The sequence below is a fragment of the Rousettus aegyptiacus genome, unplaced genomic scaffold (genome assembly GCF_014176215.1).
Source record: "Rousettus aegyptiacus isolate mRouAeg1 unplaced genomic scaffold, mRouAeg1.p scaffold_m13_p_16, whole genome shotgun sequence".
NCBI lineage: Eukaryota > Metazoa > Chordata > Mammalia > Chiroptera > Pteropodidae > Rousettus > Rousettus aegyptiacus.
In genome coordinates this window covers 54,705,628-54,720,376 of record NW_023416291.1, presented here as the reverse complement: position 1 = coordinate 54,720,376, position 14,749 = coordinate 54,705,628, and the positions used below count along the sequence as shown (strand labels likewise).

The following is a 14,749-nucleotide window of genomic DNA, read 5'->3' as shown; positions in this document are numbered from 1 at the left end:
GCTGGGTGGGTGGCCTGGTGCCTGGGGTGGAGCTCTGGGGGGGGGCAGGCGTGTGTAGGGATGAGAAGGACCACACTGGAGTCACTCAATGCACGATGCGGTACACGGGCCTGCAGACACACTCCCCTGAGTCGCTAGTTAGCTCAGCCACAGCCCTACAGCGCAAGACCCCCAAGCGCGGCGCGACACCTCGAACTCACATCCGCGGCCCGAATCCGGGTCCCCTGCCCAGGCGACAGCCACACCTTCCCAGATAAATCTCAGTCTTAGGTCGAGCGCCGCAGGCCCGGCCCCTGCACACACACATAGCGCACGCCTCTGCCCCGCGCCCCGCCATGCACGCGCCCCGCCCCGGCCCGGCCCCGCCCCGCCCGCAGCCAGCGGGACCTTTATAGGGAGCGCCGGGCCACGGCGCGCTGGGAAGTCGGTGCCGCCGCCCTCCCTGCCACCCGCCCGCGCGTCCGACACGCGGGCCGCCGCCGCCGCCGCCGCCGCCTCTGCGTTCGCCATGCGTCCCGGGGCGCCGGGACCACTGTGGCCACTGCCCTGGGGGGCTCTGGCTTGGGCCGTGGGCTTCGTGGGCTCCGTGGGCTCGGGGGACCCCGTGCCTGGTGAGTGGGGTGGCCGGAAGGGGCGGGCGAGGAGGGCCACCCACGTGGGCCTGCCCGGAATGCGGCCGGGGGCAGGTCGGGGGGCACCGCGGCAGGAGCAGCTAGGGCAGAGGGCGGTGACCAGCGGCCGCTTGCAGGTTGAACCCGGGAGGGCTTGGGGCTCCGCCTCCCCCAGCCCCAAAGGGCCCGAAGGAGGGTCACCGGGAGGTCAGCAGAACAGATGTGGCTCACAGTCAGGATCAAGAAGAGCAGTCAGAATGACCGCTGACGTTTATGGAGCGCTTAGTGCCTGTCTCGTCCCTCCCTGAACATGCGACAGCCTGGTGGCGTGAGAACTCTTATCGAGCCTGTTTTTCAGATGAGGAGACTGAGGCACAGGGTCGCACAGCTTGTAAGTGGCAGAGCCAGGATTCGAACCCAGATCACCTGGGTCCTGCTGGCCCAGAGAGGCAGGGCTTGGTGGCTGGACCCAGGGTCTCCAGCTTGGGCTTCATCTCTTCCCTGGGTCTTTAGAATGTCATACCTGCCATGTGTTGGGAGATGCCAGCCCAGCAACAGCCCCACTCCTGGCCTCAGTTTCCCCTTTGATGAGTGCCAAGGTGCCGGGTTTCCACATCCGGGCCCTGGGAAGTGCTCAGCACGGTGCCTGGGCACCAGTGAGCTCCCTGGGACAGGGGCTGGGGCCGTTCCTGCCCCATTTAAGGGCGAATACACTGAGGCCCTCTGTGCCACCCCCAGCAGCCCCACCCAGCCCTCCACAGAGGGAGGGGAGAGCAGAGCCCCCTCCCCGAAGGCCGTGTCCCCGGGGAGATGGTGAGCTCATGCAAGGGGAATGTTCCCAAGATGGAGTGAGTAAGAGGCAGGCCAGGCGAGGGGGGGCTGCCAGGAGAGGGGGGCCCCTGAGTGCCCTCGGGTGCTGTCTAGACAGAGGGCAGAGGAGGGAGAGGCAGCTTCAGGGCCCACCGACCCTGACAGCTCTGGGTGTTTGACTGATTGGGCAGGATGCCAGGCCTGGGTGGGGAGGGGGCGGTGTCCCTGGAGCGGGGAGGGTGGGTGGGGGGAGCTTCCTGGGATGGGTGGGGGTTGGCAGTGGAGCAGCGTGGGGGTTGGAGCTCAGAGAGGAGGCTCCAAATCCAGAACCCCTCCTCTCCAGGTTGGGGGCAGATCACACCTCTGTAATCACTGAACACGGACTGTATGCACCCCTGGGGCAGGAGCAGGGTGAAAGCCGAGGTCCGGGTGTCAGAAGTGGCACAGGAGGGCACCTCTGGCCCCACAGGAACTGCCCCCTTGGCCACAGGTGGTGTGTGCTGGCTCCAGCAGGGCCGAGAGGCCACCTGCAGCCTGGTGCTGAGGACTGACGTGAGCCAGGCTGAGTGCTGTGCCTCCGGCAACATCGACACTGCCTGGTCCAACTTCACCCACCCCGGGAACAAGATCAGCCTCCTGGGCTTCCTGGGCCTTGTCCACTGCCTCCCCTGCAAAGGTGAGATCCTGGGCATCAGCCACAGACCTGGGCCACTGTGGGCGAAGGAGTAAGCTCCCCATCTCGGGAGGAGGTCAGGGCTGCTGGGAGGAACTGTTGTGTTGAGGATCCCAGGCCTCGGCTCCCTCAGTCAAAGGTTCAGGCAGCAGCTCCGAAGACTCCCCAGCTTGGTTGCCCACTGCCAGCCCTTTGCTTATGCCGAGCCCTCTGCCAGGATGGCCTTCCCCACCTGCACCCCACCTGGAAGGTGGATTTTCCCAGCTGACCGTTCCGGTTTGTGACCCCGCACTCAGCGTTCCCTGTCTGTCCTTACCTGCCATTAACCCTGCAGTTTCCAAGGGTCTGTGGCCGGCCCCCAGCTGCATGCTTCATGAGCACGTGCCTCCTGACCATGTGCTGAGCAATGCTGCCTCCTCCATCAAACTAGGAGCTCTTCGAGGGCTCGATGAATATGTTGAGATATATTCCATGCCCTCCCGGGCACCTGTGGTCAGGGCTAAACCCACAGGGACCCAGAGCTCCAGAGTGTGGGGATACAACTTGGAGGTGGGCATGAGAGCCAGGGTGCTAGGGGATGATTAGGAGTTCGTCAACTGGACAAACTATGGGGGAGAGCATCATCTGCAGAGACCATGGCCTAGGATGAGGTCCTGGTGGGTGGGGCCAGGGCAGGGGAGTAGGGAGAGGCTGGAGCTGCGGGCTGCAGACCTGAAGGCCAAGCTCAAGAGCCTGGCTGGCCTCTGGGATGTGATTAATCCCAGATCAGCCTGGCTGGGTGGTCCTGAAGTCACTGCCACATGCCCTGGCTCACTCCAGGACCCTTCTGGCTTCTGGGAGGAAATGGACTTCAGGAAGTGGCTGGGGGGGAGGGGCATGAGATGAGCCAGGACACACCCCCCACCCCCACCAATCTGGCCTTGGGGAGGAGAACTCAGACCCCCCACACACACTTCTGTCCCCTCTTGCATGAAGCCACAGGGGTGGGTGGAGCATTTCCAGATGTCGTGTGGGTGGAGGCGCCCAGGTGCAGCCCACATGCCCTGGCAAGGCCTGCGCCATTCTGACAGGAGCATGTGCTCATTTCATGCTCACCCTGTAAGGTGGGTCCCGTGGGCACCGCTTTACACACAGGGACGCTGAGGCAGGAGTGCTCGGAGTTTTCCCTCCAGACCCACAAGCAACAGAACTAGGGGGCCCATCAGGGGTCATGCTGAGGTGCCCTGGCTCTCCTCCGCTCACAGTTGTGACAGGCCTCAGTTTCCCCCTTTTGTAAAACAGTGACAGAACAACCTCTTGGTGTGGTTGGAAGGCTGCGATGAGCCTGGGAGGGCCTGAGAGGAAAGGGGCGGCCCTCAGTGGGGTCTGATTTTCACCTCCAAAAGCCCCAGGCCTAAGTGGAGCGGGGACGCGAGAGAGACTACCCCGGGTCAGCCCTGCTTCCCTATCTGAGAGATGGTGCTACTCGGAGTGGGTAACCCTGATTCAGATGGCCCCCTCCCCAGGAAACAATCTTCAGGCCAGCTGTCGACGCCCCGCCCTCTCTGTCGCCTCCTCCGGGGAGGTCCTGGCAGGCTCGGGGAACAGACGCTGCCTGTCCTCCCCAGTCCCGTGCCTGGACGGGGTGGAGCCCCCCACTCCACCCGGGGCTGACGCAGCCGGGTCCCCCGTCGGCCTTCCCAGAAATGCGCGTAAAACAAGGAACAAACGTCCGCCCGAGCCCATGGCCCAGCTGCGCAGCGGGACAGGGGCTGGAAGCCCGCCCCTGGACCCCCAGATTCGGGGCAGAGACCCCCGCTCCGCCCACATTGAGCCCCGCCTCCAGACAGAGTCCCCAGCTCCGTGCGCAGCGGTCCACCGGGGCCATGACCGAATCTCGCCCACAACCGACCCCGCGCCCAGACCACAAATCAGTCCCGGCTCCGTGCGCCCTGACTCCGCATCGACCCCCACTCCAGGCCGGCCTCTAGCCCTCAGAACAGGGGACGGGGGCGCCGCGGGCTCCGAGGACCTCCAGCCACCGCTGCGCGCCCCATTGACCCCCACTCCAGGCCGGCCTCTAGCCCTCTGAACAGGGGACGGGGGCGCCGCGGGCTCCGAGGACCTCCAGCCACCGCTGCGCGCCCCATCGACCCCCACTCCAGGCCGGCCTCTAGCCCTCAGAACAGGGGACGGGGGCGCCGCGGGCTCCGAGGACCTCCAGCCACCGCTGCGCGCCCCAGCCCACGCGAGCGCGCGTCCTGTGCTCCGCAGATTCGTGCGAGGGCGTGAAGTGCGGCCCCGGCAAGGCGTGCCGCATGCTGGGCGGCCGCCCGCGCTGTGAGTGCGCGCCCGACTGCGCGGAGCTCCCGGCGCGCCTGCAAGTCTGCGGCTCGGACGGCGCCACCTACCGCGACGAGTGTGAGCTGCGCGCTGCGCGCTGCCGCGGCCACCCGGACCTGCGCGTCATGTACCCGGGGCGCTGCCGCAGTGCGTGGGGGCGGGGCCTGGGGCGGGGCGGGGCCTGGGGCGGGGCGGGGCCTCCAGGCCGCAGCGCCTTACTCGCGTTTGCCTGGGCCTCGCGGGGCGGGGCCGCGGTGGGCGGGGCCGTGGTGGCGAGGTAGTGGGGGAATAGGAGAGCCCGTAGTCCCGAGTGTCTCTGGATTGGGTCTTTTGTGGGATCGAGAATAAAGAAGAGTCGGGTGGAACTCTGGAAAGTGGGGTTCGAAAGCTCACGTGAGGTAAGAGGTGTGAGTGCGTGACTCAGAGAGGGGCTCGTGGGTGCTGAGGGGCCGGGGCTTGAGAGTGGACTCGGGGGTGTCGGCGGGGCACATGGACAGGGTGTGGCTTCTGGAAAAAACAGAGGGGCAGGGCCTGAGGACGGACTGGGGCTTGTGGGCGGGGTCGTGGTCCCCGTGGCGCCCCTGACTCAGCGTGGCCCCCCTCCCGCAGAGTCGTGCGCGCAAGTGGTGTGCCCGCGGCCGCAGTCGTGCGTGGTGGACCAGACTGGCAGCGCCCACTGCGTGGTGTGTCGCGCGGCGCCCTGCCCCGCGCCCTCCAGCCCCGGCCAGGAGCTCTGTGGCAACAACAACGTCACCTACATGTCCTCGTGCCACCTCCGCCAGGCTACCTGCTTCCTGGGCCGCTCCATCGGCGTGCGCCACCGGGGCAGCTGCGCAGGTGCCGGCCAGGGCGGGAGCAGCGACGGGGTCTACCCCCTAGCCCCCCTCCGCGCCCACATTTCTCTGTTCATTCCTCCCGCTTTGCAGGCACCCCTGAGCCGTCAGACGCTGAGTCGGAGGAGGAGGAGGAGAACTTTGTGTGACCTGCGGGGCAGCCTGGGCCTGGCGTTCAAGGCCTCCCACTTTATTTATTGCCACAGCAGAGCCTAATTTATGTCCCACGGACACTCGCTAGAACTTGGACCAGACCATTTGGGGGAGCCCTGGGGTCCCCATGCCCCAAGATATCTTAAGGATTGGGGGAAGGAGGGCTGGGATCCGCGCTGGTGGATGGGACCGCCACCCCAGTACCCTACTGCCCAGGAGGACCTCAGGCTTCTGCTCTCTGGGGAATAACTATTGATTGTCACTGCCACTCAGAGGGCTGTGGATTCTCTGCCAGCAATTAATGAAAAGGCACCCCAGCCTTAGGACAGGGACCAGAGGGTGAGGAGCAGGTCCGCAGCCTGAGCGTGTGTACATGAGCCTCAGAAGATGCCCAGACTGGGGACAGCCAAGGAAGCAGCCTCTGTCCCCTCCCAGCCCAGGAAGTCGGGGCTCTCCTCTCCTGCTGCCTCCATTTACCCAGTAAGTCCTGCGAAGGCCCCTGAGGAGAGCCGGCTTGTTTCCTGGGTGGGGTGCTCTCTGTGCCTCCTATACAGTCTCAGGCACGAAGCCACCACCATTTGCCCAGGACGGGGCACCAGGTCTAGTGTGCCCAATCCAGTTAGGGTGCGACCCAGCAGGGCCCAGGAGCCCCCGTTCACCCGCTGGCTCTGGTGGGGTGTAGACACCAAGGCCCTCTGCAGTCCTGGCCTCCTGGACCCTTGCGTCGGAGCAGCACCCCTAGTGTGCATTGCCCTGTCCACGGGTGAGGGCCAGACCCAGGACCCCTTGGTGCCACGCGGCCAGCCCTTGCCGGGCCTCTAGGCCCAGTTCCCGGCTGGGCCCTCCTTGTCTACCAGCCAGGCTCAGGGGTCTCGACCCCCGCCCTAGAGCTGATTCCCTTCGTTCCATCTGGGCTGTCGCTCCATGTCACCTCCCTGTGCCTTCATGTGGACCAGAGGCTCAGACCAGATATAGGGGTCAACAGGGCAGGAACCCAGCTCCTCAAATTTTAGATGAGGGATGCAGGGGACAGTGTGCTCACCCTCTCCCAGCCCCCAGCAAGTGCCTTACCTGTGACACCCAGCAAAGTGCTCTTGAGTAGGGGGGTTCGCCCGAGCTCCCCCCGACAAGGCAACCCCCCTCCCCGCCCTGGGGTCCTGCCTCACCAAAGAAATAAAGACTTTAAAAAGCGCCGTTGGGGGCCGGGCCTGGTCTGCCCCTCTCTGAGCCTCTGTGCCGCCCACTTCGGTGTGAGGTTACCAGCCTGGCTGCGGTGAAGGTGGAGAGTGGGGGCCTCTGGGAGTGTCCTGGGGAGGGACGCAGGTGCGTGTCCTCCGGGCGGTGGGCAGCCGCCAGGGAGAGGGCTGTGGTAGGCAGGGTGGGCGGAAGAATCGGGGTGTGGGGAGAGGCCCAGCCAGACCCGAGGCCAAGGAAAAGCCCCAGGAGAGCAGGCGAACCCTCGCGTCTGGTGAGTTAACATTTCATTTTATTTGGTTATTTTCACTCTTTTTGTGTGGAACTGATGCCCGCTTCACACCCCAGGCTTAATAGGCCCGGGGGCCCCATGCTTCCCTCCCCCGCACCAGCCACAGGATTTTACACTTGGCATTGGTCACCACCTCGTTTGTGGACCCAGCAGGAGCTGCGAGGTTCAGGCAGCTCCTGCTGGGGGGCCCCAGGGGTCCTGGGCCCGGGGCTGGACTGGCATCCGCCGCACTACATCCCAGATCCAGGTCACGAAGGCGGACACCTGCGTGTACACGTCAGGGGTTTTGGGGTCCCCGCACCAGAGGCCGGAGAAGGAGACGAGGCCATGGGCTCGGTTCCTGCACACCAGGGGCCCCCCAGAGTCCGCCTGGGGTGGAGGAAAAGGCCAGGTTAGGGGTCCCTCTCTCAGCCTCAGCTTCTCTGAAGGCGCCTCTGCGGGTAAATCTCCCCGGGCCCCCTTCATGCCCCCAGCCCTTCCATGGCCCCAGTGCTCTTACAGCAAAGACTAAACGCACCCCAGCCTTTGAGAACCTAAGGACACCCCGACCCTGCCTGCCCCCACGCACCTGGTTCTAGCCACGCCAGCCTTCCAGGCTGTTCCTAGAGCAAGCCAGCTCTGTCCAGCCTCAAGGCTTTTGCACCCTCTTGAGGTCTGTTACTGCCGCCCCCCCCACACACATACCCACACTGTAGTGTAAGCACACAAGTCTGCGGCCCTGTGGGGGTCTCCCCGCCCCAGCTCGAAGGCATTGTCCTCAGAGAGGCCTCCTCAAATTCTCACCCTAAAATTCCTGCTTCTTTCCCTCTGCTCCCCTCCTGGCCCTATCACCCTAATTGTCATGTGGCATCAGCTCTGACCCTGTGAAGTGGCAATTTTGTAGATGGATAAAGTGAGGTCCAGAGAAGTGACTTTCCCAAGGTCTCACGTCTGGGTCGTGGCCCAGTCTGGATCTGGACCTGGGCAGCTGGGCTTCAGAATCCGCATTCTCAACCTCTGTCCTCTCTGGCCTGGTTTCTCCTTGCACCAGGACCATGGGGCCACCAGGCAGGGGATCCGGACCCTGTGCTCCTTCCTCGAGATCCCTTCCTGCCCCCTACTGGACACTGCTTACAAACACGCGAGTCTGTAGCTGTGCGCAGGGCTCAACCCGCCAGCCGCACGCGGCAGCCCAGGACCCTGGGCCACTCCCTGCCCTTCCGGGGCCTCCAGTGAGGACCCCTGGCCAAAGGTGAGCTAGGACTTAGTTCCCAAGGCTCTGCCCAGGGCCGCCCCTCTCCGGGGGCCTCGGGTCTCCCATTCGGTGCGCGAGCGGGACGGGGAGCGCCTTACTGAGCAGAAGCCTCGCCGCTGGTGGTCCCCGCTGCGGGTGCAGAGCATGGCAGGGCTCAGCTGGCCCCTCCAGGAGCGGTTGCAGGCGTCCAGGCCCAGCACGCGCACCTCGGCCTCCATCAGCCCACGCGGCAGCTCCTCAAAGTTGGACACGGAGCCCCAGCCGGCCACCTGGCACCGCGCCCCAGCCCTGGGCGGCCCGGCGCTTCTCCTTGGCAGCCCCAGCAGCCCCACGGCAGGGCCCAGGGCAGCAGAGCGGTTCAGCTGCAGGGAGAGACCGCCCCCACCGTCACCGCGGCCCTGTCCGTGGGCGCTTGGCCTCGTGGAGAGGAGCCAACGGCGGAGGCGTCGAGCGGTCGGAGGGGCTGCTGCTTTCGCCACCCGCACCCCCCGTCAGGCCTCCCCCCGCCCGGGCCAGGACTGTGGCCTCTCCCCACCTCGCCAGCTACCCGGAGGTATCTCACTCCTGGCTCTGGGCTCTCCCATGGCTCCCCACTGCCCTGTGGATAAAACCTTGTGGCTGACCTTTCCGGACCGTCCAGCCAGAACGAATTCACTGCCATGCCCTGGGCCCACATCCACCCTTTTGCTCACGGCATACCCCCCACCTGGAGCAACTTTCCTGTCCAGCCTTCAGGTCTCGGCTTAGACATCACCTCCAGGAAGCCTTCCCAGACTCTCGGATCAGGACGGACGGGCTCCTATGTGCTGCCCTTTTAGATGGGAGGCTCTGATAGGACCAGCCCTGGGGTTCGTTCATGGCTGCGTCCCCGGTGACCGGCACACAGCTGGCACTCACTGTATTTGACCATGGCTTCGGTGCTCACTCCTTGACCTCGGGCACATCCCTGACCGGCCCTGGCCTCAGTTTCCCCGTGGGCGCAGCGGGACAGGCAAGTTGGAACAGCGGGTTCTGGGCTGTGGCCGCTGACAATCTCCGCCTCCTTCCTGTTTGCCAGGAGAGCCCTGCACCCCAGGCGCATCATCCCCCGGGGCCTGTTTCGCCCTCTCCTGGTTTTAATTTTTCACCACATTTGGAGGGCAAGTCAGAATGTTCTCCCTTGAGAACAGAGGCCCTGGGGTACCTGGATTGCATTTGGGGCGCCTGGGTGAGAGCCACAGGACATACCGTGCGGGGGGCTCACATCTACCCAAGGAGCCGCTTCCTGCCCAGACACCTCGCGAAGGACCGAGGGGCAGGGACGGGGTGCTTCCGGCAGTAGCGCCCCTGAACGCTGAGGCCCTCCGAGTGCCGTAAAAGGCCATAAACCAGGGAAAACTCCGGGCCTCGAGGCCTGGAGGAGGCGGTGAACGATGCTGAGGCAGCAAATGTGCGGGCGTGGCTAGCGGGTGACAGCTGCTCTGGGCACAGGAAGGTGACCAGGGAGAAGGGGTGGGGAGGGGAGGGGGCAGGGTGCAGGCTGGGGGCCATCGGGGGGCAGCTCCTGGGGACGTTCGAGCAGAGGCTGGACCTCACTCGGGTGTTCCGGTGTCATCTGGCTATTTTTAGAACACATCAGTCATCATGGGCGTGGCCGGGACAGGCCAGACCCACCTCCAGTGCCACCCCCCACGAAACTCACCTGCAGCAGGCAGATGTCATTGGCTTGGGTTATGGGCTGATAGTCGGGGTGCCTGATGACAGCTGAGATGCCAAACACCTGCTGGGTGGGCTCTGGGGTGCGCAGGGCATGGGCCCCCAGCACCACCAGGCCCATGCGGGGGTCTCTGTGGTGGGAAGGAGGCTTGTGAGCGGGGCCAGGGCAAGGGCCACCTGTCACAGGCCTCAGTCTCCCCATCTACCAAATGGGGGTGCAGCGATCCATTTAATCCTCTCGCCCGTCCCGCCGTGATAATGATTGTTATGTTTGTTATTATTCCCACCTCAATCACGCCATTAACTCTAATTGTTGCAGTATTAATTTTAATAACTGTTATAAACTATACTTAGACTGAATGGAATGCTTATTACATTTATTACAATTTCCACCTAACATTATAATGTTACCTGAAGGGGTCCCGCACAGGCTCCCCTTTGACATGTGGATTCTTCTGAGCTGACGAGGGACTTATGCTCCCCACTTGACCACCCCTCGGATCTAGACTCGGGGCCTTGCCAGCAACGCGAGTCACCAGGATGCGCGAGGACGGGGCGGCATGGCAGGGAAGCTTCTTGTCACTGAGCCTCTGCTGCGCTTAGTGGCTCCAGAACGGCCAGGACCCCTGCCCTCCGTCGCCCCAGGCACGCGACCGCCTCCCGGCTCAGGACGCCACACACCCCCATTCCTGTCCGCGGGAACCCCACCATGCAGGTGTAATTGCTAGGCCGCCGAAGGGGCTAAAAGGGCAGAGAAGTTCTCCTTCCCATAATCTCACTATCAATGTTGGTAACTGTAACGATACTTAGACTGAGCGCAGGGATAACATCTCCTTATTGTCACGCAGTCCCCCTTCGGCACTTACACCGTGTTGTGTGGCACAGCGAGCCCCACCGGCGGGCGGCGGGGTCTGGCACCCAGCCTGTGCCCCAGCTAGAGTATTGCAATACCCGCCGCAGGGCCGCCCGCTCCCCCCCACTGAGGTCCGGCATCCTGGGGTCCCACGTGGCAGCGGTCAGGGTGAGGGCCCCCAGCTGGCTCACCGGTCACTGAAGCAGTGGGCAGCTGAGACCACCCAGCGGGCGTGGAGCAGGAAGCCCCCACAGTGGTGCTGGCCCTCGAAGCTCACCGACGCCATGTAGGGACGGGAGTGGGGGGTCGCCTCATGGCCCCCGATGATCCGGGCCCCCCAGCAGCCTGCAGGCGGGGCAGGGGGCAGCGTCAGGGGCAGGACAGGAAGACGGGCCGATGTGGGCAGCTCGGGCACCAGGTGGGATGGGGGTCAAGCTGGGGAGAAAGGTCAGAGACCGAGGTGGCAAGAGAGGCACAGAGAGGCACAGGGAGCGAGTGGGCGACAAGCAGCCCCGGGAGGGCCCTTGAGTCTGCACCCCAGGGCCCGGGCCGGGCCCGGTCCAGACCTTGGCGAGGTGTCCTGCCCCGCTCCCCGCTGTGGCCCCGGAGGCCAGTCAGCCCAGGGCTGCGCAGCTGCACCGTTGGGGCCCGCATGGGGCTACCTGCAGTCTTCCCGGGGTGGGTCTGGGGGAGCCTCGGGGCGCCTGGGGAGTTCCTGGGTGGGGCCCCGGGGGTTCTCACCTGGGGGCCTCGCGGACAGCATCAGGGCAGTGGCCACAATCAGTAGCAGGTGGCCCCCGTCCCCCGCCCCAGGCCCCATGGCTGGCGCAGGCTACCGTCTCCCTCAAAAGCTCTGTGGCTGTGGCCCTCGCCCTCGTCTAACGTCCCGGAAAGGGGGAGCCCAGTGGTGGCCTGTGGTGTGAGGCCCCGCCGGGCTCCGCCAGCGACGCCCAGACCTGGGCTGCCGGTTCTGGGAAGCCAATGATGCCACCGCATGCGGTTGTCGATCACGATCGCAAAGGAGGAAACGGGGGGGGGGGGGGGGGAGGCGCGGGCGCTGGGGGCCGCCTGCCCAGCCAAGCCCCGGCTCGGCCGGCCCCTGCGGCTCTGGTCACCCGCTCTCTCTGTGCCTCATTTGCCCAGAGCCTGTCCCCTGGCCCAGGTCAGTCTGCCGGCCACCGGGCCCTGGGGGCTGGTGCAAGCATCACGCGGAGCTGCTGGCTGCACGTGGGACCTCGTCTTGTCCCAGGCGGGAGCAGCCTGAGGATGTCAGTAGTATTCCTTTCTCTATGTTGCTTATGGGGAAACTGAGGCACGGAGCGGTCAGGTGCCTCGTCCACGGTCACACAGAGAGGGAGCCGTGGGACTGCGGTCGCATCTCAGGGCAGCTCCTGTCACCTCTGTCAGCAGCCAGCTCTGCCCAGAGCCAGCCCCATTTCCTTCCTGTCTGCTGAGCCGTTGGGAAACAGGCAACTGTCCTTCACGGCCCCCCGGCACCCAGCTCCCCGAAGCCCTGGGGGTGGGCTGAGGGGCCGGCGTGTCTGTTTTCCAGCCCGGGGTGCAGGGAGGGGAGCCCGGCCCTTCCAGGGCTGCACAGAATGTCCTGGACTGTGGTCCCTGCGGGGTCTTCCTGAGGGGGACTGCGGTGGCTTTCCCGGTCAAGGCAGACCCCGTGGCAGTGGTAATGATGATGGTGAGAACGATAGCTCCCTTTGCTGAACACTTACTTTCGTTATTGATTTGTCGGCACTCTTTATATATTGAGATGAACTCATAGGCATATTAATTCCTTTTCCTGAGCAACTATCAGGTGCACAGGACACAGGTCCCTGGGGAGGGGGTTTGGGTTCTACTGGCCTGCAGATGGACTGGCCAGAGCTGGGCAGCCCCATCAGGTCCACGTCCCTCTTCCTTTGGGTCCCCAGGGCCGTGGCACAGGCCAGGAGGATAGCAGGGGTCCAGGCGTGCCGCTCCGTATGGACCCGACCTCGTCTGGGCCTGTGGTTCCAGTTATGAAGCTGGGGAGGGGGCCTCCCCGGCCCCTTCCCTCTGGTATCCAGTAAGTCTCGTGTCCTGCTTACTGCTCCCCGGCCCCTTTTGGAGTGGGGGACACAAGGCATGAGCTGGAGTCAGGGCTGGGGGGAAGTAGAGGGGGTCCCTGGCTCATGGCTAGGGAAGGAGTGGGCTTTGGGGGCCCATGCAGAGCCATGTGTGAGGCCACAGGCCCCAGAGGATGTGAGCGTTTGTGGGGGGGGGGGTGGACACAGCTGCACGGTGGGCTCAGGGCAGGAGTGGGGGCGGGGGGTGCTGAGCAGCAAGGCGGTGGGAGGAGGAGGAGTGTCGTCGTAGAAACCGCGGTTGGTGGTGGTCCAGGAAGGGGGCGGGGCTGCGGGCGCAGTGACCACCCCTCCCAGACGCTGCGGGCTCTGAGCGGAGAGGAGGGGGAAGTGGGTGGTGTGGACGCTTCTCTGGAGGGAGAAAGCTCAACTCAGGCCCACTGCCCTCGTCCCTGACACAGCCCGCCCTGTCCCACCTCCAGGCCTTTGCCTGGGCTGTCCCCGCCGCCTGCGACGCTTCCCCCACCGACTCCGTCTGGCCTGCTCTCTCCAGCTCTGTGGCGCCACCTCCTGGCTGGTCTCCTGGAAGCGACTGCCTGCACGCTTGCCTGGGGTGTGGACGTCAGGGTCCCCCAGCCGGGCCTCGAGAGCCACCGGAAGGGCTTTGGCTTTCCATGTGAGGGAGGTGGGAGCCTTGGGAAGTTTAGGGCTGGGAAAGGCGTGAATGGTTTGTGAGGATGGGAGAGATGCTTCCAGCAGCACCTCCCCATCCGCGAAATGCATCCAGCCGCCCTCAAATGTTGAATCATCTATTTAATAGACAAAAGAACGCCCTTTCTCCTCTGCATCTCTGGCACCTAACACTGCCAGGAGCACAGTTGGTACTCAATAAATCTTTTGGGCCGAGTGGATGCAGAGGATGAGGGGCAGCATTGGAATTACAGTTCACCTTTGCCGAGGGCCTGCCTGCAGGTCAAATCCTGCCCGCTGCCTGTTCTGTAAATAAAGTTTCATTGGCACACAGCCACACCAATGTGTGTACACTTCCATGGAAGACCTGCGCCCGCAATGCTGAAAATATTGGCTATCTGGCCCTTTTCAGAAAGAGTTTGCCAACCCCTGAGCTACTGTGTGCTGGGCCCCTTTCCAAGTCCTTCGGGTACATTCACCCCGTTAACCCCCAGTTGCTTTGGGAGGTGGGACATGAGGCCCAGCAAGGTTCAGAAATGGACCCGGGTCACACAGCACAGGTGGAATGAAGCTGAGCCTCGAACCCAGGGCCCGTGATGTTTCTTGGTTTTTTTTTTTTTTTTTCTGTGTTGCTACCTTATCTCGTTGTTTCAATGCTAACTGCACGCACGTTCATTGTTAAGAAGGGGAAAGCAGGGGACCGGGTGGCCTCTGTCTGTTCCCCCCACACAGGTTTCCTCTTCAGGGGAGCCGCACCCCTAGCCCAGGCCCAGCCTTGCCCTGAACTCCCAATGTTACCTTTTTCATCCCCCAACCTCTATCCAGGGGCTCAGTGTGAAATGGGAGGGAACCCCAACGCCTGCCGCCCCGCATCCCATCCGGCGGCAGAAGCGTCAGCTCCCCCTTCAGGTACCACCCAGAACTCACCTGCCTGTCAACCTGGTCCAGTCTCTGCTGGTCCAGTCTCCCCAGGGGAAGGGAGGGGACCCAGTTCGGCCTCCTCCCCGCCTGCGAACCTCTCCTTCCTGCCCTTCTCGTCCATTCCCCACCTGGTGGAGGGCGGCGCCTCCCGAAAATAAGCCGCGCCGGTCCTTCTCCTGCTCGAAACTGCCGTGGCTCCGCGGTGCCCTCGAAACAAAGCACGAGACCTGCTGGCTCCCCCCTCCCCCCTGCCCCCCCGCTCACGGCTGCGGGGCAGATTTTAACCATCACCCCCCCTCCGACTCCGCGCGGTCAGGCCCAGCGCCCAGCGAGCGTCGCGTTAGCACGGTCCCTCCCGGCCGGCGCGGCCGGGTCCCGCCGCCCCGCCTCCGCCAGACCCCCGGGCTGCAG

At 64.5% G+C, this 14,749-nt stretch overlaps 3 protein-coding genes across 5 annotated transcripts; 1 reads left to right on the top strand and 2 right to left on the bottom strand.

The window, feature by feature from the left end:
• The first annotated feature begins 418 nt into the window (after positions 1-418).
• On the top strand, positions 419-6,596 carry FSTL3 (follistatin like 3). 3 transcript variants are annotated; one of them, XM_016126646.2, is made up of 5 exons: positions 419-611; positions 1,912-2,097; positions 4,348-4,563; positions 5,026-5,253; positions 5,343-6,596. In XM_016126646.2, the coding sequence occupies exons 1-5, from the start codon at positions 509-511 to the stop codon at positions 5,396-5,398; spliced, it is 789 nt and encodes a 262-aa protein (XP_015982132.2). In that variant the 5' UTR covers positions 419-508; the 3' UTR covers positions 5,399-6,596. The 3 variants fall into 3 exon arrangements, with proteins under 3 accessions (XP_015982132.2, XP_036090162.1, XP_036090163.1); XM_036234269.1 differs by having other exon boundaries at positions 1,891-2,097; XM_036234270.1 differs by lacking the exon at positions 419-611 and adding an exon at positions 749-1,002.
• A 16-nt stretch (positions 6,597-6,612) lies between these two features.
• Positions 6,613-11,664, bottom strand: PRSS57 (serine protease 57). The gene is made up of 5 exons (XM_016126643.2): positions 11,412-11,664; positions 10,862-11,015; positions 9,804-9,948; positions 8,221-8,484; positions 6,613-7,257 (listed from the first exon to the last, which is right to left on the bottom strand). The coding sequence occupies exons 1-5, from the start codon at positions 11,488-11,490 to the stop codon at positions 7,054-7,056; spliced, it is 846 nt and encodes a 281-aa protein (XP_015982129.1). The 5' UTR covers positions 11,491-11,664; the 3' UTR covers positions 6,613-7,053.
• Positions 11,658-14,626, bottom strand: LOC118612399 (pollen-specific leucine-rich repeat extensin-like protein 1). Its single transcript, XM_036233372.1, has 4 exons — positions 14,614-14,626; positions 14,345-14,579; positions 13,254-13,436; positions 11,658-13,138 (listed from the first exon to the last, which is right to left on the bottom strand). The coding sequence occupies exons 1-4, from the start codon at positions 14,624-14,626 to the stop codon at positions 12,748-12,750; spliced, it is 822 nt and encodes a 273-aa protein (XP_036089265.1). The 3' UTR covers positions 11,658-12,747.
• Positions 14,627-14,749: the final 123 nt, after the last annotated feature.